General features: G+C 44.6%; 1 protein-coding gene across 1 annotated transcript in view; it reads right to left on the bottom strand.

The window, feature by feature from the left end:
- Positions 1-2,874: 2,874 nt before the first annotated feature.
- Slc22a15 (solute carrier family 22 member 15) overlaps positions 2,875-21,339 on the bottom strand; it is a 65,908-nt gene continuing 47,443 nt past the window's right edge. Inside the window, exons 8-12 of the mRNA XM_012517020.2 lie at positions 19,421-19,506; positions 8,875-8,995; positions 7,118-7,190; positions 4,587-4,775; positions 2,875-4,115 (exon numbers count right to left, since the gene is read on the bottom strand). Coding sequence (XP_012372474.1) covers positions 4,026-4,115; positions 4,587-4,775; positions 7,118-7,190; positions 8,875-8,995; positions 19,421-19,506 — 559 coding nt within the window. The 3' untranslated portion in view covers positions 2,875-4,025. The remainder of the gene's footprint in view (positions 4,116-4,586; positions 4,776-7,117; positions 7,191-8,874; positions 8,996-19,420; positions 19,507-21,339) is intronic.

A 21,339-nucleotide genomic window follows, 5' to 3' on the forward strand; every position in this document is an offset into this window, starting at 1 on the left:
TTTCATTGCTACTTCTTTCTCAATAAAATTATTTTTAAAAAATAATTTAAAAAAATGAAACAGACATGGTATCAGTATCAGTACACTTAGCAAGAGTAACTACTGCTTCATAAAGCTATGCACATGATCTATGTTTTAGGAATATATACATGCTTATATGTATTTATGCTTTAATGTTTTCATTTTTTATGTATTTGGCACAGGGCCTAACTACACAGCTCAGACTGGTAGTGATCCTCCTGTTTTCAGCCTTCCCAGCACTGAGATTACAGGTGTGAGCCACCACGCCTGGACTGTCTCCGGCTCAGCATGCCTCGGGGGCAGGGCTGGCACAGCATGAAGGACCAGGGATTGAACCCTGGTCCTTGTGCTTGCCACAGCAGGCACTTAGTCTGCTGGGCTATCTTGCCAGCCCAGAGCTATCTCACTGGCCCTGTGTCTTATATATACATGTTTATAGATGTTTTATACATGAACATATTTGTAAGGACAGAAAGAGAAACACATAGACAGAGACAGAGAAAGAAAGAAAATGAGTATGTAAAAAAGTATTTCTTACAAGGAGTCCGGTTTCAGAAAATCTGAAGGCCCAAGTACCAGGAAGGGATACTGTGTGCTAATTCACCTTATTTACCGCAATATTCCTTATTTTGCCAAAGAAATTTTCTGTATTCCTTGCGTGGTAGCAGCTTTTATTGTGAATAAATTCTGAATTTTGTCCAACGATCTGCATGCATCTACCGAGGACATCAGAAGGCCCTTCTCTGAGGTCCTGCATAGCTGGATTGCCCCCTCTGTAGCATTTTTGCATTCTTTTTCGAAAAATGCTTTATGTTCATTTTGCCATATATCCTGTTCCCCACATCACCTATGATTTCCAGCACGTAATGTATTTGTCAAAGATGTGTACCTCAACACATTCTGTAAGAACAAGAGCAAAGGCTTATGTTTTGTGATCCTTTATTAAATTTGCAAGACTCTGAAACACCTTCATTTCATTTAGTTAAGAAAAATCTACGTTTACAATTTAAGGACCAATGATCAAAAATCTGGATGAGGAAATAAGTCCTACTGAAAAGTGGTATTTTAATTCTGATATAAGAATGACAGTTATTTCAATGTATATTTGTTAAGAATATAAATTATCCAGTAAAAGCGTCTTCACCAATGTTCACCATAAAAACATTTGTTCAGGTTACAGTTACTTGAGCAATATCCCGGGAATTTTCATTTTCTCTGTTGTATTCACTTATTAATGTAGACATGCTAAAGAATGTGTGTATTGCTTGTATACCCATCAGCTTTTCGATAGGCCATGGTTTTAACTCACAAAACCAGGGAACTGCCTGGTCTCTTTCAGCACGCCACGCAGTGGACCGCAGCACAGCGATTCTGCCCGGACTTCAGCTGTCGCAACCTTGGAGTATGTTTCCTTACTTTTTTCCAGGTACTTTTTCAGAGAAAAGAAATTTATCTTGACTAAAATGAAAAAGGCCAAGAGGAAACTTTTTACAATCATCTGCACAACGTATGTTACTACCAATCAAACTTCTTCTAATACTTATTTTATTATTATTACTTTTTTGGTTTTTTTGAGACAGGGTCTCACTATGTAGTCCAGGGTGGTTTTGAACTCAGGACAGAGCACAGCTGGCATGAAATTTGCAGAGATCCTCCTGTGTCAGCCTTCCGAATGCTGGCTCTTTCTTTGGGTGAGCACCACACACCTGGCAAGTTTCCTCAGGATTTAATAAGTGAATATGCACACACGGGCACATTCTCTACCATGGATATTCTTCCAATAGTCATTATCAAATGAAAAAAAATCTATTGTTATAGCAGTAGAAATAAAAAAACAGTAATTTTCAACTTTTGCCGAAAGGACTATCCAGAAGAAACAAAATTCAACGATACACCTGGTACCAGCAGTTGACTTGTTAAACAACACATAATCAATCTGTGGATTCCTTCCTGCTTTACCCTCCTTCCTGGCCAGGAAAAGAAGAAACCCAGGGACAGAATTAGTGGAATGATCACTTATTTAGCCCAAGGCGGCAGGAACCCCAGTGTCTATAGAGATGGATTCTCCAGTAGTCCCCACAGGGAGGGAAGCCACACTACCGGTTGTCCAGCATCACCCTGGGCCTACAGATACACATTTCTAACTTCTAGGTTCCAAACTTTGGGTTGTATTTCTATTATAATGAAAAGACAGCTCCATGCAACTAAAAATTATACATACATTAGTTTATCATTTTATTTCAAATATTTGACATTTAACAAAATCTGTAAGTTCTTCCTTTCTCCCTCTCCCAGTGGTGAGATCTCCGTTTTCCAGTGAAAAATAAGAAGTCCACAGTTTGGGGGTGTGGGTTAAGTTTTCCAAAATGCTACCTGGAGGAGCGTCACCATTTTCTTGGTGGTGAAAAACAGTAACATTTTTCGGGTCCTTACTAGGTCTGGGCCAGCACTCTGGGCACAGCAAAGAGAAACAGGGTAGCTGGGATGATTCCTATTTCCAAACAGCCCAATACACGATCAAGGGCAAAAAGGACATAAACATTTGAACAAAGACCAAGGTACAATGAATGAACATAGTGCAGTGTCAGTATGGAAGGGAATGGAGCAGGTCAGGCGGGGCACTGCCAAGATTTCTAGACGCGGCCAGGGACACCTTCCCTTTGCCTCCCACACGATTCCTCTCTCTCCAAGAGCTTATCAGAAATGGAGATTTTGAACACACAGAGATTTTCCTCATTGGGAAAATGAGCCCAAACACTGCTGCCCAAGCTTGCTGAACCCCTGGCTCCCACTCCCTATCGGAGAGAGTGTTCAAGTTCCGTGGAGAAATCAGTAATTTCAGCACATGATCTCAAGAAACTAAGCATGAATTTTTATTCGCTCACAATCACAATGAATGAAAAAGTAAATTATTTCCTAAGAAACGTCTGTGCCTTCCATTCTGTCTAACAGGTAAGGGCTGCGTCAAAGCAACAAGAGTGCAAGTTTTTCAATGTTGCCCAAACCCCTTCTTATACAATACTGAAAGCAAACAAATATAAAATTGCCAAAGATAATTCTTTTTGCCCTTTATTAAAAGCCACATCTTTTTTTTTTTTAAATCCAACAGAACAACATGTTGCCTTTAACCTCTTGCTACCTTTATAAAGCTTTATTGTTTACTGTGCAGGATTTTGAAGTTATTACTGTACTAGACTCCAGGAAGATAATTTTCCTGGAGGTGACCATCATTGGGAATTGAAGTGATCACATGATTTAAGTACCAGAGAGCGCTACCGGCCATAGCCGCACCTCTGCCTCTAGTAAACTATTCTGGGCTTAGTCGTGAATTAATAAGTTAATTAGTGCTTCTATGAACATGTACACATTCTCTACCTGGGACCAGAGGGAAAGAAAACCAGGCCAACCAGCAGGCCGGGAAGCAAGCTCAGCACTGGATATCCGCAGTTGAGGTAAAGCCCAAGGGCCTCAGGACACCCTATGCTCTCTGAGAACGCTTCCTTCCGTGCAAAATTAAGTGCTCACACTAAGCTGCCCCTGAAGATTTCCTGGGGACCAAGTGCAAGTGGTAGGGGACAGATGTCACACATGACATGAGGTTTCAATTTTAAGAACAGCTTCTTTAATCTTACTAAAATGGTGAGTTTTACTTATCTGCTTCCAGATCACAAGGGAAGAAAAACAGTGTCACCAAACTTGTGACCGTGTCTCAGGCTCCTGCCCTGGAATGTGGGCGAGAGCTGGGAGGCCAGAGCTCACGACTCTGAGCTGAGCTTCAGCCCTGGACACGTTAAGAACTTGTCTTTCAGGCAGCGATGTTTTCTCTGATGGAATCTCTTCTCCAACTTCTGGGTACTTTAACAAAGGCAGTCCGCGCTGAGCATCACCCGCACATGTTGGCGCCAAGCCTATCTGACTCAGCTCTGTGAGGATTCAAGGGAGAACTTGCCTTGGTCAGAGGCATAACGGTGGTTCTCTGGCTCTGAGCGGGGCGCTCGGGCTCTTCACTTGATCATCTGAGTCTCTTCAGTGGCATCGTAAAACTCTTCTTCCTCCTCGCTCTCACTCCCTGAAGTCCTCTCCTCGTCCGCCGGCTGCCACAGGAAGGGAGCAGAGGGCAGGGAGCGGTCACCACAACATTTCTACAGCAGAAGCTGCCAGCTAACTGTTCAACTGACAAATGGATTTCTGTGGCATCTACCTCCCTGAGGAGCAGGCTCTATGCATTTTAAAACTCTAATGGAGCTCCTGCCTTTTTGCTTTTGTTGCTCTTGCTGTTTTCTGCTGCCGTGAACGGCTGCCCTCTGCCATGTGCTACTCTGCCTTGGAGCCAGCAGAGCGTGAACTGAAACCTCCACAAACCATGAGCTAAATACACTTTTTCTCCCTAGGAAGAAAAAATCTAATGGATCTCCTGTCATCTTTCATTTTTCTGAACATCCCTTCCTGTTAGATTTCTATCACTGTTTTCTATTCTATTTAATCTGACCCCCAAAGTATTTTTTCCCAACAGCTATCATGGGCCAAACAGCAGCTGCAAATGGGTGGGAGGAAGGGCAGCGCACCTGCGGCGTGGCCAAGGTCTGCAGAGACACAGCCTCCTCCCCCAGCCTCCGGTAGGAGTACACCTGAAGGTCAGCGAGCGTCTCCAGCAGAGGGCTGTTCAGGGTTTCCGGCAATAACAAACTCAGGAGGCCTGAGGTCAGGCCCGTGGCTCCAAACACAATGAAGGGTAAAGACCACTGCACGTATTTCTGGAGGGATGGGGCAAACAGAAACAAAGGGTCAGTGAGTGTCCTCATCACACGACCTCTGCGGTCCCAGGACTGAGGACAACACAGCTCCTACCCAGTCTGGGCCTTCCCACCAGACTATGCTCTGGATCACTTTTTCTTTCACTACAGAGAACTACGGTGGTGTTATGGTTTGTGTGTAGTTGTCGCCCCAAAGCATCATGCCCTCATTGGGGCTCAGTTCTAGAGTCTGTGATTAATTCATAATCCAAAACTGGGATTATGGGTCTGAATACTGCTGGGATTGTGGTGTAAGTGCTACACACCCTGGGGCTGAGAGCCTGAAGGTAATGTAAGGAGGACAGAGAGGCTAGCTAATTTCCACAGCCACTGCTCCTCCCTTGCTCTCGGTTTTCTGTCTCGTGAACTTTGGTCCCCTGCCATGTGCCACTCTGCCTTGGAGCCAGCCCAGTACAGACAAAGACCTCCATAGACTGCGAGCTAAATAAACCTTTCCTTCCTTAATTTTGGGTGTCAGGTATTTTGTACCAGCAATGAGGAAAATTTTAACTAAGACAAGTGGGAAACTGGACTGATTCTTCATGGAGAGATGGGTTTGGGTAAATCCAGGAGCAGCACGGGAGTGCGGGCGCTGAGGCCCAGCTGCTTCTGAGCAGGGCAGGTACACAAGAAAGCCTGGTGTCCAGCTTCCACTCCTGGGAGGAGCTTGTAACAGTGACCTCCACACTCTCTTCACATGAGAGACACCCCAGAACTATTTGCAGGCAATGAACTTTAATCCCTTGGCAGCTACAGCGATATGAGAGACCTCGGCAAGGTTAAAGTTCTCAATCCTGGAATCTGCCCAAACACTCCACAGCCCATGGGACCATAACAGAGGCCAGGAATGAAAGGGACAAAACCTCCTGGTAAACAAAACAAAACCCTATCACATGCATAGTTTGTAAGTGCTTAAATTAAAATGGCAAAGCTAAATGGCAACTGCTTCACAGAGCCAAAAGATAGTCTTAGGAGAACTTAATATTCTCTTTCTATACAAGTGGGTTCAAAGACAAAGAAAGAAACAGCAGCTTTCAGGATGGTGCCTCGAGGCCACTCTGAGGGGACTGAAATTCTAGATTCCAGTAAGGGAGGTACTGACTCTATGATCTGCTTTAGCCTTCCCTATTCGGAGAGTACCAATTAGGATTTCATCTCAGACAACTTTCAGACATGATGGGGAAAGGAGGGAGGAGGGGGTGTGAGGAGGAAAAAGAGCAGGGAAAGCCAGGAGAGTAAGAAAGGGCAGAAAGAAGAAGGGAGACAGATGGGGTCCTCCCTCTCCACCCTAAATCCTGCATGCCGAACCTGGCCAGTCTGGGTGCTGTAGAAACAAGGGGAACCCAGCACTGCCCCTTCTCTCAGGAACCGAAGGAGATGGAGTTGAGTTTTTTGCAATGCCCTAGGACAGACGCCCAAAGTTGGATAGTTTTGATACTGTATGTCTAGGGTCCCACACATTTTGCTTGACGAAACCTAGAGTGAATAGCACTCTCTTCTAAGTGAGGTCTTGTGACCCACAGCTGGGCATGAGACTGGGGAGGGAGAGCGACACAGGAGAAGCAAGAGTACTGTAGCTCAAAGCGTGAGTTGGTGGCTGTGGCATTTCAGAGGCATCCTAGACTAGAAGTGATCAGCAATCTACAGAAAAGGCCCACCAACCCCACGCCAAATCTAGTCACCTTTCCGCAAGTGTGGCCTGGAAAGCCCCAGAGTGGGGAAGGACAGCCTCGCACGGGGCCCCATAGTTCTTTCAGAGAAGCCAAGTATTTTAAGACTGGGTGAGTTTCTGGGCTCTGGTTTAGTGTTTCACCTCTTATTGGGCCACAAAAATTAGAAAATGCCAATGAACCTGAAGAGACACACATGTAGGCTCAGATTTCGAGTTTTCTTTTCCCAGTGGTATGCTTTGGGGAAAGATGTTTCATCTGTTTGTAGGATTTCTCCTGTGATTATTACGTGCACACAGTGGCGTGCATAGCGTACTTGTCACAGAGTCCAGCGTGAAGCAGAGGCTTAATAGATACGGAATAGCTGACTTCTGAACGGGCAGCAAAGGCGGTTCTGCGGCACCAGCTGACTCTCCAATGCTTAGAGATGAACACAGAATCAGACCCAGGGGGTGGAAGGGTCCCAGGCTATCTGTCCTGATGGAGTCCTGGGCCTTCTTCTGAAAGGTACACGGTTCATATCTGTGTCTGCTGACCTAACAGATGTCTGTTCATTACCTTTTCTACTCAAAAAAGACAAGTATTTCTGAAGCAGAGAATGGTGAAAAATAAAACTAGGAGGTACAAACCAACCAGTGAGGGGACGAAGGGAGCAATAATCCCACCAACTCGGGAGAACATGGAACAAGTTCCCAGCCCAACGTTCCTAGAAGGCACAAGGAAAAGTAAAACAAAAATTAGTGAGTTGTAGGGGAAACATTAAAAATCCCCATGGAGAGGTATAAAGGGCCTGGAACAGAACACGCCAAAGCAGAAGCCGAGGAAACTGCACAGCGGCACTGCCTACTAGAACTCTCCGCTGTGCTGGGAATGTACTGGAATTGCGCTGCCTGATACTGAGTCACTGGATGCAGGTGGCGACTGTACTTCAAAATGTGGCAAATGCAGATGAGGAACTGAATTTCTAACTTACCCAATTTTAATTAAATTTCAATAGGCACTTGAGGCTAGTGACTGTCATATGGCTAGTACATCTCCTGAGGATGATGTTAAAATCAGCATTTGAGTATTTATTTTTTATCAAATATTCTTACAGGTGTTTGTGTCTTAGGTCTACTATTATAGTCAGTTAAGACAGTCATAGAAAGAGGGCTTAGTGACCTGAAAAGCCTGTCCACTTCCTTAAGTCCAATGTATGAACTATTAAAAAGCCAGGCATGTTAGTAGGACTCAGTGCATTCACTGTCAGGAAACCTACAACAGTAGCTTTATTGGGTCATAGGCAGGAAAGACGTGAGAGGGAGAAGAAATGGGAATGAAAGGACAGCAAGACACCACTCTGTCACCTCAGCCTAATTGTCAATAATGTCCATGTCCTCTCAGATGCATCTTCACTTTTTATGAGGTGACTGTAAGAACAATCGGGAAGTGGGTAAACAATGTGATCTGTTGCTGGAAAAAGAGATTTAAATCAACAGGCAGAGAGGACGCTTGGATTTCTTGAACAAAAAGAGACAAAAGGCTCCATCTGAGTGATTCTAACTCTACAAAGGCAGCTCTACAGAAACTAACTACACTCCTCTCCCTCAGATTTGGGTTTGCTTTTTGTTTTCAAACTGATTTTATGAAATTTAGGATGGAATCTATTCCTATTGGATATAAGCAGAACATATTCATTAAAATAATTTTTAACTAATATTTAAGTTTATCTATTAATATATGAAATAATTATTTACTATGTGCATATATTGTGCTAAGATAGAGGCTCTATGAGAAAAGGGATTGTGTTCCCTAATCACTAAACTGGTGATTAAATAAATGAAATTCACCAAAGTAAAGACAGCCAAACCCGGCACGCAGCTCTGTTCATGTAAAGTACTCCTCTTACAATCCGCAAGAGGGAATTTAGCACACGATGAAACTAGTTTCCTCAGGCACACAGGCAGAGAGCTGCCTCCAGAGAGGTTGTGAGCTGCAGTGGGCGTGCTGAGTCACTGCTGATGCAGACTCCAGAGCAGAGGGAGGGACAGCTGCGCCCTGCTCACAGAGGCAGAGGGAGGGAGAGCCTTGCCCCGCCCATGGGGAGGGAGGGCTGTGCCCCGCCCACAGGAGCAGAGGGAGGGAGAGCCCCGCCCACAGAGGCAGGGGGGAGCCTTGCCCCGCCCATGGGGAGGGAGGGCTGTGCCCCGCCCACAGGAGCAGGGGGAGGGAGAGCCCCGCCCACAGAAGCAGAGGGAGGGAAGACCTCGCCCCGCCCACAGAAGGGGGAGAACCCCGCCCACAGAAGCAGAGGGAGGGAGGGCCGTGCCCCGCCCACAGGAGCAGAGGGAGGGAGGGCCGTGCCCCGCCCACAGGAGCAACTCCAGGAGTAGGCGCAGGCAGACACATACCTGATGATGGTAGGATAGAGCTCAGAGGTGTAGATGTAGATGATGTTAAAGGCTGCACTGATGGTCAGCTTCCCCAGCAAGGACATGGAGCGGCTGTTTACCACTGCAAACACACCTGTGTCTGAGGAGAACAGAGCAACCCCTGTGAGACCATGATGGCAACAGTCCCGCACAATGACACGTGTCATTCTGAAGGAACCACGGGCATCCATGTGGGCCTCCAACCAGCAGGGACATGGCATAACTGCACACACATTTGGAAAGTGCAGTAATCACGCCCAAAAGCATGTGTAGTGTTTTCTCAGTGTCTTGGTTGTCTGCATGAAGTCTGACACACCGCTTATCACCGAGTGGGATAAAACCTGCACTCATCCTGAGAGGGACCCTGAACACCACACTGAAAAGAAAGCGCGTCTACTAAGAGTCTTTCCTCTCTCCTCCCACCTTTGTCAATCACTGATATAAAATGGGTCAGCAGAGCCTTCGCTGATAGGCAGTGAAAACAGAGGTGAGCTCCAGAAAAGCTTGCACAGTTTCAAGGGGGGTTGGTTAGGCAGCTTTCCATTACTGCATCCAGTATCTGGGCAGATCAGGTGACAGGAAGCAAAGGTTCACTTTGGCTCAAGGTCTTGGTAGTGTCAGTCCATGGTGGACCCTGTAGCCCTGTGCCTGTGGTAAGGCACTGTCATGGAGTACATGCATTAGAGTGACCTGCTAACCTCACAACTGTGGGCAAGGTGAGTGAGAAGGGAAGATAAAGGGGGCGTCCCTTCAAGGGAGTGCCCCAATGGCTTGAGTTCCTCCCACTGGGCCCTGCCCTCTGCAGGCTCCACTCTCTCCCACAGTACCCTGGGCTGGGACCAAGCTCTCAACACATGGACCTCTGGGGATGCTCAGGATACAAACTACATCAGTGAGCTACTGGGAGGTAAGGAAGAGCCTCACTAAACTACTACCAGAGGATACGGATGTGCTTCAAAGCAAGAGACGAAATAGAAAAATCCTTCGAATCCTTCCTCTTACTTCTCAGTTTAGTCATTAATCTATAATGTTATTTGAGTTTAACGTAATGTTTTTCCACAAAATGTAAAAAAAAATCTTATGTCAGTTTATTTCATTATCAAAAATGCTATCGACCAATTATCTTGATTCTTATTAGCATTATGCTGATGGGGTTCTACAATTTGTTACCTGTCAAACACAGTTAACCTTGTGCCTTTTAATAATCTATTTGTTTCTACCTTCAAGGTAACAATTTTCTTATAAGAAAAAACCCTACAACTCTTCTTGAGTCTGCTGTACTTCCTCTTTTTACTGTCATACATCTTCAGGGTGTGACAACCATCCATTTGCTCAGATGCGCCTGCCCTGGAACAGCAATGTCACTTCCAATACCATCCTTTCCTAACATTCCTAGTCTTAAAGGTCAACAGCAATGTCCTAGCCATCGAAAGTCATTGCCCTCATTCTCCTTGACATTTAGGCCAAATGGAACACTCTTGTCCCTTTTTTTTTTTAGGACTGTGGGGATCATATAAACTGCTCTGAATTAAATAGCTCCAGTGCAATGGCTTTTTTCCCTTTCACCCCAAATTCCCCTACTTTCCAATCCATTCAACGGGCAGGTCTCTGATACTCCTCTGCAGTTATTTACTTTTCTATCTTGTCTGCCCAAAATATATTGCAAGTTAGGTCAGGTTAATGTTCGTATCTTTGGATACTTGTTTTCACACAGCACCTCCCAGAGGACCAGGCACACAGTGGTTCACTGTGCAAATATTTGTTGAAGAACTACTACAGGGGTGAATTTGGTGAAATCAATCTGTCTTCATGCTGTCAACTTCTTGGGAGGGAGACACAGGATCTGCCTGATAGCAAAACTGTTTCACCCTGTTGGAGCGTGAAACAAATTTTTGCACACTTTAAGATGCTGTCCTGAGGCAGTCATGTAAGCACTGCTAAATGTGACCCCTGGAGCTGCTCTCTCCTCTTCTTCCTGAGTGTTTGAGAAAACACAGTAGGCCTCTTTTTGTTTTTTTTTTTTAATTTTTTTGTGGAACCGGGGATTGAACTCAGGCCCTTGCGCGTGCCAGGGAAGCGCTTATTCTACTGAGCTATCTCCCTGGCCCAGTAGCCCTTTTAAGAACTGTATCTTTTGAAAACATGAAGTCCTCCAGAAAAAGAATCAGAATATTCAGTATTTACTTCAAGATTTATTTCTAGACCCTCAAGACCTCACAACTTCTTCACACTGCCGATCCAATTCATCATTATTTTGCAGAAAACTGAGCCAGAGAAAAAGGTAGGCTGACACCGAAGCAAACACAACGCATACACACTGGCTTGGCTATGACCAGTCTTTGGGGCGGGTTTCCATCCATACAGGGTGGCATTTTTCACAAATGCATGGAAAACACCTTCAATATTGGGATAGAGGACTGCCACCTTGAAATCTAAGCTCAGATGATGTGATACAGAAACTTTATCATATAAACATCCATGATGGAAGGCTGCAAGAGTCCCGTGTAAGGCTGAGGACACTCCAGCCGCAAACATCCAGGAAGCTTGTTTTGGGTGAGAAGACACCCAGAAAATGCTCTCAACAGCCTGTCTGCTGCTTGAAACTTCTCGCTTGTGTTTCTGCCATCAGATCTGCGGTCACCACGTCCTCAAGGGCCCCTATGTCAACTTAAGGCACCAGTCCCTGCGTATGTGGCTGTTGGGCCGCTGGATTTCTCCCCTGGGGACTATATCAAAAAGCCAGCTATTACTGGCTATTCCCAATGAATGGTCAAAGTTACTATTCAGGAAAAAACGACTGAAAAGAGAAGAGAAAATCTAAGTTATCTATTTTCAAAAGACAACTCTCAAAATACAGGATACCATTCCAAGTTCTGAACTCACTGACCTTATAAATTTATTCCAATATTGCATCTACTAAGGATATAATTTGCAGAACTAATTTTCTGAGTGCCGTTGGGGCCACCATAACAAATTACCTTAGTATTTTATCGTCTTAATTTACTGGCCCAAAAACAGCAAAAATTCCATTAATCATTCACATCATTCCCTGGGTGATTATAGCATACTTTTGATTGCCCATATGTTTAAAATATTGACCACAGCTCCCAGTTCTCCACTCTTATGCTTCAGTTGGAAAGAAGAACAATGCCTTTTGCTTGCCTTCGGCTGGTTTTTCAAATAAAAATCGTGCAAATCCAGTTTTGTCGGCATAGCCTCACTCCTTCTGGGGCTTCGCGCAGATGAAATAATAGACTTCACGGGCTTTTGTGTCTGCCTTCTTTCACTCGGCCTAGTGGTCTTGAAATTCGTCCATGCTGTGTGTATGAGCAGGCTACAGCTCATTCCTACCTTGCTAATATTCCATTGTATGGATATGCGACAATGCGTTTGCCCGCTCACCAGCTTCATGGGCACCTGGGCTCCTTCGAGTTTGGGGCTATTATTCATAATACTACTGTGAATATCTGTCTCAACATCTTTGGGTCTTTGTGTTTTCATTACACTGATTTTTTTTACTTATATTCTTTTCATCTTTCTGCTTGTTTTGTTTCATTTGCCATTCTTTTAAATTTACTTTTTATTAAGTTTCTTGGCATAATTTAGATATACATAATGATCATATTCATCAAAAGCCTTTCTTTCTTAAAAACATCTTCTATTTTCTTAGGGTGAATCTCTGATTTGAAAACTTTCTTCTGACTTAAAAAATTATAGGGCCAGCCAAATAGCTCAGCAGATTAAAGTGCCTGCAAGCAGGCATAGAAGCCTGGGATTGCGTCCCTCCCTGGGCCTGCCATGCCGACCCCGCCCGCGCCCCAGGGGCAACTGAGCATGGTGCATGCCTATAATCCCAGCTCTTGGGAGGCCGTAAACAGGCGGATCACTATGAGTTTGATCTAGTAGTGAGACACTGCATACCCTGTAGACCCTTCCCTAAAATATAAAGAAAAATAAATAAAAATAAAAAATTATAAAAATTTTCTTCTAAGCTTTGCTTTAGATGCATGCCTAAACTTGTGCATATGTGAGAGTAAGAGAGAGAGACAGGGTCTCGCTGTGTCGTTCAGGCTGGGCTTGAGCTCACTCTGTAGCCAGTGAGCCAGGGAGCCTGGGCTGACTTCTGACTTGCAGTGATCCCCCTGCCTCCTGAGTGCTGGAATTACAGGCATGACCACTACACCTGGCACTAAGTTTTGATCTGTATACTTTACTAATTACTCAATTAAAAATATTTTCAGGCCAGGGAGACAGCTCAGTAGAATGAACACTTGCTTGGCAAGTGCAAGGGCCTGAGCTCAATCCCCAGTTCCGTTAAAAAAAAAAAAAAAAGAAGTCTAATTCTGTGATTTCTCTCTTTCTTTCTTTTCTTTTCTTTCTTTCTTTCTTTCTTTCTTTCTTTCTTTCTTTCTTTCTTTCTTTCTTTTTATCCATGTGTTTTTAGAAAGGTGTTATTTTGTATCCAAAACTTTGAGGATTTTCCAGCTGTTTTTCTGTTACTGATTTCTAGTTTCAATCCATTATGGGCAAATAATTTACTTTCAATGTCTCCAACCTTCTTAAATTTATCTGAACTTGTTTTCATCCAGATTAAGCTATTTCTTGGCAAATGTTCTGCGTGAGCCTCAGAAGGAGTTCACGGGTAATTTGGTCTGTGTGCCAACTAGGTCATGCTGACTGTACAAAAGTCTGCCAGTATTTTCTTTCTTTTTTTTTTTTTCCATATATTTTTTGGAGAAGGGTCTACAGGATGTTCAGGGTCTCACTACTAGATCAGACTCATAGTGATCCACCTGTTTACAGCCTGTCAAGAGCTGGGATTACAGGCACTGGCCACCCTGTCTCAGCGTGCCCTGGGCGTGGAGCCGGCCTGGCAGGCCTGGGGATTGAACCTCCAAGCCCTGCACCTGCTTGCAGGCACTTTAATCCACTGAGCTATTTGGCCGGCCCTGCCTATATTTTCTCTCTACTCTTTTCTATCAGTTACTGAGAGAACAGTGCTGATGAACCTAACTAGAATTCTGGATTTGCCCCTTTCTTTTTTCTGTACAGCACATTTTTATTCCACATACTTTGAACCTATTAAAAGAGGCTCACACATTTAGGACTGTTGTAGCCTCCCAATGAAGTAATTTTTTATCATGTGATTACAGTTTTGGGCAAGAGTTTGCAATTGTTTCAGTGGCTAGTTTTCCTCCCCCTCTTTCTGCTGGCACTGCAGTGTGAGAGGCCCCCGATCGTGTCCCACAGCTCACTGACGGCGTGTCGATTTTGTAATCAATCTTGTTTTGTTTTTTTTCTGAACAGTTTTTGTTAGGTCTTTATATTCAATGACCTGTTCTTCTGTAGTGTCTACTCTGCCGTATCATGCACTGTACGTTAGTCTGATCCATTGTGTTTTTTCATGCATGTTTTATCTCTAGGTACCTTATGTATATCTTCCTTATACCTTTAATTACTCTGCTTGTAATGATCATGTGTTCCTCTTTTTTTTTTCTTTTTTTGTCTCTTTGACAGACAAGCTCTTGCTATGCAGTGCAGGTTGGCCTTGAGCTCACTCACTTTATAGTCCAGGCTGGTCTTGAACTCGCAATGATCCTCCTGCCTCAGCCTCCTGAGTGCTGGGATTACAGGCCATGTACCACCTTGACTGGTTTCCTCTACTTTTTTTTAATATTTGAAAGTACAGACTTTCTGCTTTAATGTGTCTCCTCACTCTACGATCTGTGCCACTTCTGATTTTGATTTTATTTTTCTCCTGCTGTCCAAAGTATTTCCTTCTTGTCTACCTGCTAATTTTTATTAGAGGCCACAAGGTGTGACTATTTCATACTAGGCTCTGGATTTTATTGTATTTCTTTAGATATTGTTCAGGCTTTATTTATTTATTTTCATTTTATGTATTTGGTACAGAGTCTCACTATGCAGCTCGGACTCATAGTGATTCTCCTGTTTTCAGCCTCCCCAGCGCTGGGATTACAGGCGTGCACCACCATGCCCAGTCTCATTCGCCCTCTCAGAACACCGGGGATCAAACCTTGGCCACTGCGCTCTGCCTAAGAAGGCGTTTTAGTCCACTGAGCTATCTGGCTGGCCCTGAAAATCTCCATTTCCTACATATATTTTGTCTGGTTTTATACTTGTTCAAAACAGGAAAGTAGGGCCTGGGAGATGGCTCAATGGAATAAGCGCTTCCCTGGCAAACACAAGGGCCTGAGTTCAATCCCTGGTTCTGAAACAAAACAAAACAAAACAAAACAAAACAAAACAAAACAAAACAAAAAAAACAAACCCAGGAAAGTAGCTGGGCTCCATTACTCTCATGGCCTCAAGTTCAAGTTCCCATAGCCTTTTTTTTTTTTTGGCTCATTCCCCTACGGTACTGTATTTTATTGTTATGTGCTGATCACTAATTTCCTTCACTAGACCAGAAGCTCTCTTAGGCTACCAAGTAGATCTTGTTCAGGAACAAAACTTTGTAAATGAGATTCTGGAGAAGTCAAAAGAGCAAGGAACGGGCAGACCAAGGCTGAGGGAAGAGGTATGACTAATCTGATCCTCCAGGCTGGGTCTAGGGGAAGTCCTTCAACCGTGAGGCTTCTTCATCCTGGCAAATGCCCAGATTTCCCGGCAGTCAGAACTTCTGGCGGGACCACAACCACTTGCCATGAGCTTCACCAGTGAGTTGACAATTGAGCTTCACCACTGTGATAGTCCAGGCTCTGACCCACTAGCCCATTCCTGCCTGCTGAAGAGTGAAGGACTAACCCTGATCAGGCAGTGTTAATTCATTTGTAATGACTTCCACGAAAAAAACTCTATGAGAGAAAAACAGCAGTCCCTGAAGAGTACTGACTTCAGCATCAGAAAGACCCGAAATGCTCAATATGCTTCCTACTGGCTGTGTAACACTAGATGGGTCACTTGACTAATCTGATCTCTAGTTTCCTTCTGTAACTGGAACGTTGTATAATACCATCTGCCTAAGAGCAAAAAGGAAAGGCTCATTGTGACCGGTATTTTTGAATTCTAGTTTTCAAGGCTGATTAATTTCCAGCTTCTACTTGCCCTTGAGGAGAGAGGGTTTTATACACTATTTTCGGGGCCTTTGTGTTTTGACCGCGACCGGTAAGTTCGCTTAAGTTCAGCCACGGAAATTTCCACTTGTGGCATCAGGTCAGTGCTGAGAGAGGTTTGGAGTTCGAAGCATTTTAGATTTAGGATTTTCGGACTGGGGTTGCTCAACTGTAATTATAAACCATAGCCTGAGAAATGCCAAAAAAAAAAAAATCTTTTCTAATTTACTAGCCATCTCTCCTACAGCATCCACAAATGTCTCAGGCACAAAGACCAGCAATCACGTAGAGATGCTAAAATAGAAACTGGATGTAGACAGATACCTAGGAATGCAAGGGTGACAGCAACGGAGACAGCCACAGGAGTTGGAGGCAGATTTATTTACATCAACAGGCCCTGATTGGGATCACTCCCAGAATAGCAGGTCCTGCTGTCTGGTGGTCTAGGGCTTTTAGGAGATAAGCAAGCAGGAAGTACTGAGGCAAACTGGCTTGTCAGGTGGGAACTGGTTTATACGACACACAGCATGGCGACCAGCTAAGCATTGCAGCGACCAGCAGCTTCTAAGAGACAAAAGTAACAGGAACTGTAACTGCAGTATACTGGCTTGGGGGGTGGGGCGCATCTTCTGCTACAAGGTTAGGTGTCCTGGTTCATACCAGGAATCCCAGAATTCCAGGAGGCTGAGGCAAGACAAGTACAAGTGTGAGCCCAGCCTGGGCAACCAGGACACTCAAGGAGGCTCTGTCTCAAAATAATAATAAAAAATCACAGCAAGAGAAACAAGGTTAGGGATGTAGCTCAGAGCTACGGTTTGGGGCTCCATTCCCAGTACTGAAAAAAAAAAAAAAAAAAAAAAAACCAAGCAAGCCAGGGGTGGGGTTGTAGGAGGGGTGCACCTGAGCTGGTGGAAGGCAGGGGTGCAGGCATTGGGGTGCAGAAAAGGCAGGCACATGGGCAAAACCGGTGAGGGAGGGAGTGGTCTCCAAGCTCTCTCTCAAGGCTCACAGAACTGTTCTAGCTATCAGGTCTTTTTCTCAATAGGGAATTATTACAACTTTTATAACACCTATATAAAAAGTCCAAAAAGCAGGCTGGAAAGAAAGCTCACATAATATTTTAAATAGCAAAGATGAATGTCTTAAAAAACAGTTTAAAGAACAATTTTTTTTTTTTAGCTTAAAGAAGAGAAATGCAGGAAAAGCTGGACGACTCCTTGCAAGTATAGAAAAGATTATGGGGGGCGGTGAAAAAAAAGTAAAAAGTGACCGTCTGTTCTCTGTGTCTAATGATGAAGCAAGGAAGAGGAATGGGCTCAATTACAATGGAAGAGGCTCATTCTTACAGTAATGGTTATTAAAAATAGAAGGTAATTTACTCAGGGTTATCACAGAATTTATTTCCCAGAAAAGTCTTTAAAAATAGACTGGATGTCCACTTTTTCTGAGCATAGCAAAGGTCTTATATTCCGGAGGCACCTGCGTAGTGCATGAAAGAAACTCCACAGAGCCTTTGCTCGTGCTGGGTCCCCCGAGTCAGCCAAGAGGTCAAGAGGCTCTCCTAACACAGGGACACTCGCTGCTCTAGATGGGAGTCCAGACATCTGCTGTCACCCTGGAGTTTTATTCTGTTATTTACAAAAGGGGTCCTTTCGGGGCTGGTGAGATAGCTCAGCAGACTAGAGCACCTGCTTAGGCTAGCTTAGGCAAGCTTAGGCAAGCGCACGAAGCACAGTTTGATCCCTGGCACCACATGCTGCGCCAGCCCTGCTCTCAGGGCAGGCTGAGCAGGCAATAGTCTGGGCAGGCATAGTGTCAAACACCTGTAATCCCAGCACTGTGGAGGCTGAAAGCAGGAGGATCACCATGAGTCCGAGCTCCATACAGAGACCCTGCAACAACCAAATACATTAAAATAAAAAAAGAGGTCCTTTCCAGCAGGGGCCATGCAGAGTCCTAGGGGTGGGTTCCCTGGAGTAGGTAAACAAGGAGGAAGGAGGAAAGACGTGAATTGGCTTAGCCTGGGGATGTGTGATGGGCTGGGGGAGGGTTTATAACAATACTGAAAAGTGCTTCTCTATAATGATATAACTAGAATACTTGACTAAGATGGGTAAGAACAACTGAATTCCCAAGCTGCCTATATAAAGCCAACTCTTCTGAGCACAAAGCTAGCATGGCTTGATGCCCATTTCATTCTTGCTCCAGACAAAAACAAACACGTAAGACACTTTGTTCTTATAGTCCAGATGGGCAGCTGAGGAGCTCCCTTCCTCTCGCCTGGCCAGGGTGCCGAGGTGCTCAGAGGGCAGGACGTGGGCAGCCTGACTGGACTTCCTAATTTTCATGATTCCATCATGCTGGGCTGTTCTCCAACATGAAGCCAAATCTCTACTGACCAATCTGCCCTCTGGATTCAAGGCGAGAACTTCCCAAGGTGACCGGTGGGACAGTAAACACATTGGAAGGTTACAAAATAAGAACGGGCAGCCCTGCAAGGCTCTGTTCTTCAGATGCTGCCACAACTAAGCCTCCAGAAGGAATGTACAGGAGGAGCAGCTGATAACGTGACGCGTTCTGATAGGAAACAAACGCTTCCTGCGTTTGCAGTAGCTACAAAAGCTTTAGGTTAAACCACCTCCTACCAATCTCTGTAACAGAACCCTTACAAAATCCTAAAGCCGCCCTGCAACAGGGGTCCTGTGCTGCCATATGTCCTTCACGCAGAGCTGCTATGACACACTCCTCTTCACTTAAACCGACTGCCAAAACCACGGTTCTCGACGCGGGAGCTGGCATGCCTCAGGTGTGCCGTGGGGAGAAAGCTGAAAATCTGTAGGTTCTACAGAAATTCTACACAGGAGCAGGAATCAGATGGACGTGGTATCAAAGGGCCATGTTTTGAAGCGGCGTTTGTACAGCAAGGCTACAAATGTATATAGACACCTACAAGTGTTCTGTTCACATTTTACACAAGACTAAGAGCATGTTCATCCAGTGAATATTGCTCTTAGTTGTGACTGGAGTTCAGGAAAACACCGGGGCTGCCAAAACCACCCTTGAGGAGCAGCGTCTCTCAACCCCAGTCTGGTGACGGGCGGGCAGGAAGGAGCAGTGTACTCTTTGGCCTTGGGTCAAGCTTTTTTCTGAGCCGAACTAACTAGTCCTCATCAGCAAACAAGCAACTGTAGCATCACCTAGCCGCATCCCAGCTATCCCAGATGGTAACTTAATAGCCTGCAAAAATTAATACCACACCTCTAAGCACATTATTCACCCAGAGGATACTTTAGGCAATGAAAGAGTCTGGTTCATTGTACCCCACACAATTGCTAAATCATATACAATCACAGAAATGAAGCCCGGCATACGGTAGGGTCTCGTCTCTACTGAGATTCATTGTCGTAAAATTGCTGTTCAAAACTCTCATAGAAATTGGTGAGGCATACCTTTCTTTTCTGGAAGAAACATCACAACAAGACAAGCCAGGCCTCCCAGACACAGAAATGCTGCTAAGGTCCGCTTCCGACCAAACCTAAGGGATACAAACAAATTACACATGTCTCGTAAGGATCGTATAAATTAATCTGCTCCTTCTCCCCAACCTTCTTGTTTAAATGTCCTCAGTTTCATTAAAAGGTGAAACTCACTCAGTGAAAGGATTAAGTGACATACTAAAAAGGGGATATGCCTCTTTCATTTCTAAAGAGGTTCACTATGTTCCTGTCACCGTCTTAAATGCTTTCCACCTATTATCTTATTTAATCCTAACCATAAAGTCATGGGCATGCTTTGTTACATCATCTGTTTTCCAGAAAATGAAACTGAAAAGGAGAACAGAGTCCTCGAGCTCCTTTCACTTTCTGATTGTCTCAAATGTACTGAGTTAAAACTTTTAAACACTTAAAAAACCTCCCTTTTTCTTAAAAATACAAGTGGAAAAATATGTCACACAGTGGGTTAAAATGAAGCAAAATGTATTTCACACTAAAAAGTAGTTTTAAAATAAGAGCTCTATACTTGAAAGAAATATATTAACCTTAGTAAGTGTTGCTTGCTAGGGGCCAGCTACATGCCGTGTATCCTGCTAGGAACTTCAGCATTACCTGTAATTTTGATATCAATTTTGGCAGGGGAATTTTGTAATCCCTGCCATGAGGATAGTTGTGACACAAGTCTAAGGACAGAACTTGGCAAAATCATAAAACTAACTTGGGGCTAAACCCAGCCTTGAACTCAGGTCGTCTGGCTCGAAAGACAGCATCCGTAAGATTTTAATCATGGCTTAGAGTGGAAGTTGCTGGGAGACAGGAAAATGCCTGAGTCTTCTTTTCCAGGTTATTTTGCTTAATTTAAAGCCAATATGGAATGACTTTCAAATGACACAGACGGTGCTAGGCGTTAGGGATGTGTGACACAGGGTACTCTCCGCACACCGTCCTTCCAGCACTGGCAGTGGCGGCAGAGGCGAGCACGGGAGGCTACTGCAGCAAGGAGGGGCAGGTGGCACAGCCGGGGACGCTGGGAAAGACTCCTGAGCAGGGTCTGACCTGGGTCCTGGGCCTTGATGGCGGTAAGCCACAGTCAGCAGAGCAGGCAGCAGGGGCATCGGGAGTGCTCTCTGAGATTAAAGACCCCAAGGGGACAGGGCTCACACCTGCCACTCACAACGGCCTCAGCTAGAACATCATGTAGACAGCATGGAGTGCAGGGCTGAAGGAAGCCTGTTCTGGGCTAGAATAATCTCTGAAAAATGAGAAACGGAACCAACCCAAGCAATCCCAAATTTGTACAGAACAGGCTTTTTAGTTGCGTTGGTCAAGGATTGAACAATGGAAATGATCTTTAAAAAATAGCCAAAAAGTTTCTCTGTAAAATAATTTTGAAAAGGTTTTATTTCAAATTATGCCACTGACTGTGATTGGCAAAAGCGGGATGTTTTCCTCCCCTCAACAAAATGGGTCTTAGGAATTAAGAAAAGTCTTTCTAGTCTCCTCAGTTGTCATCCTGCTTAGAGGAACTTCATATGTATAATATGTTATTATTATTATTTTGTATTTAGTACAGCGTCTACAGGGTTTACAGGGTCTTACTACACAGATCAGACTTGTAGTAATTCTCCTGTTTTCAGCCACCCAAAGTGCTGGGATTACAGGCACAAGCCACCAGGCCCAGTCTCAATCGCTGCCTCAGTGCGCCCCAGGGGTGTTGCTGGCACAGCACACCGGGGATCAAACCCAAGTCCCTGTATCTGCCTAAGCAAGTGCAGGGCCGGGGAGATGGCTCAGTAGAATAAGCACTTCTCTGGCAAGTGCAAGGGCCTGAGTTCAACCCCCGGTTCCACAAAAAACAAACAAAAACAAAAACA

Source organism: Octodon degus, unplaced genomic scaffold (assembly GCF_000260255.1).
Source record: "Octodon degus isolate 3935 unplaced genomic scaffold, OctDeg1.0 scaffold00140, whole genome shotgun sequence".
NCBI classification, from domain to species: Eukaryota; Metazoa; Chordata; class Mammalia; order Rodentia; family Octodontidae; genus Octodon; species Octodon degus.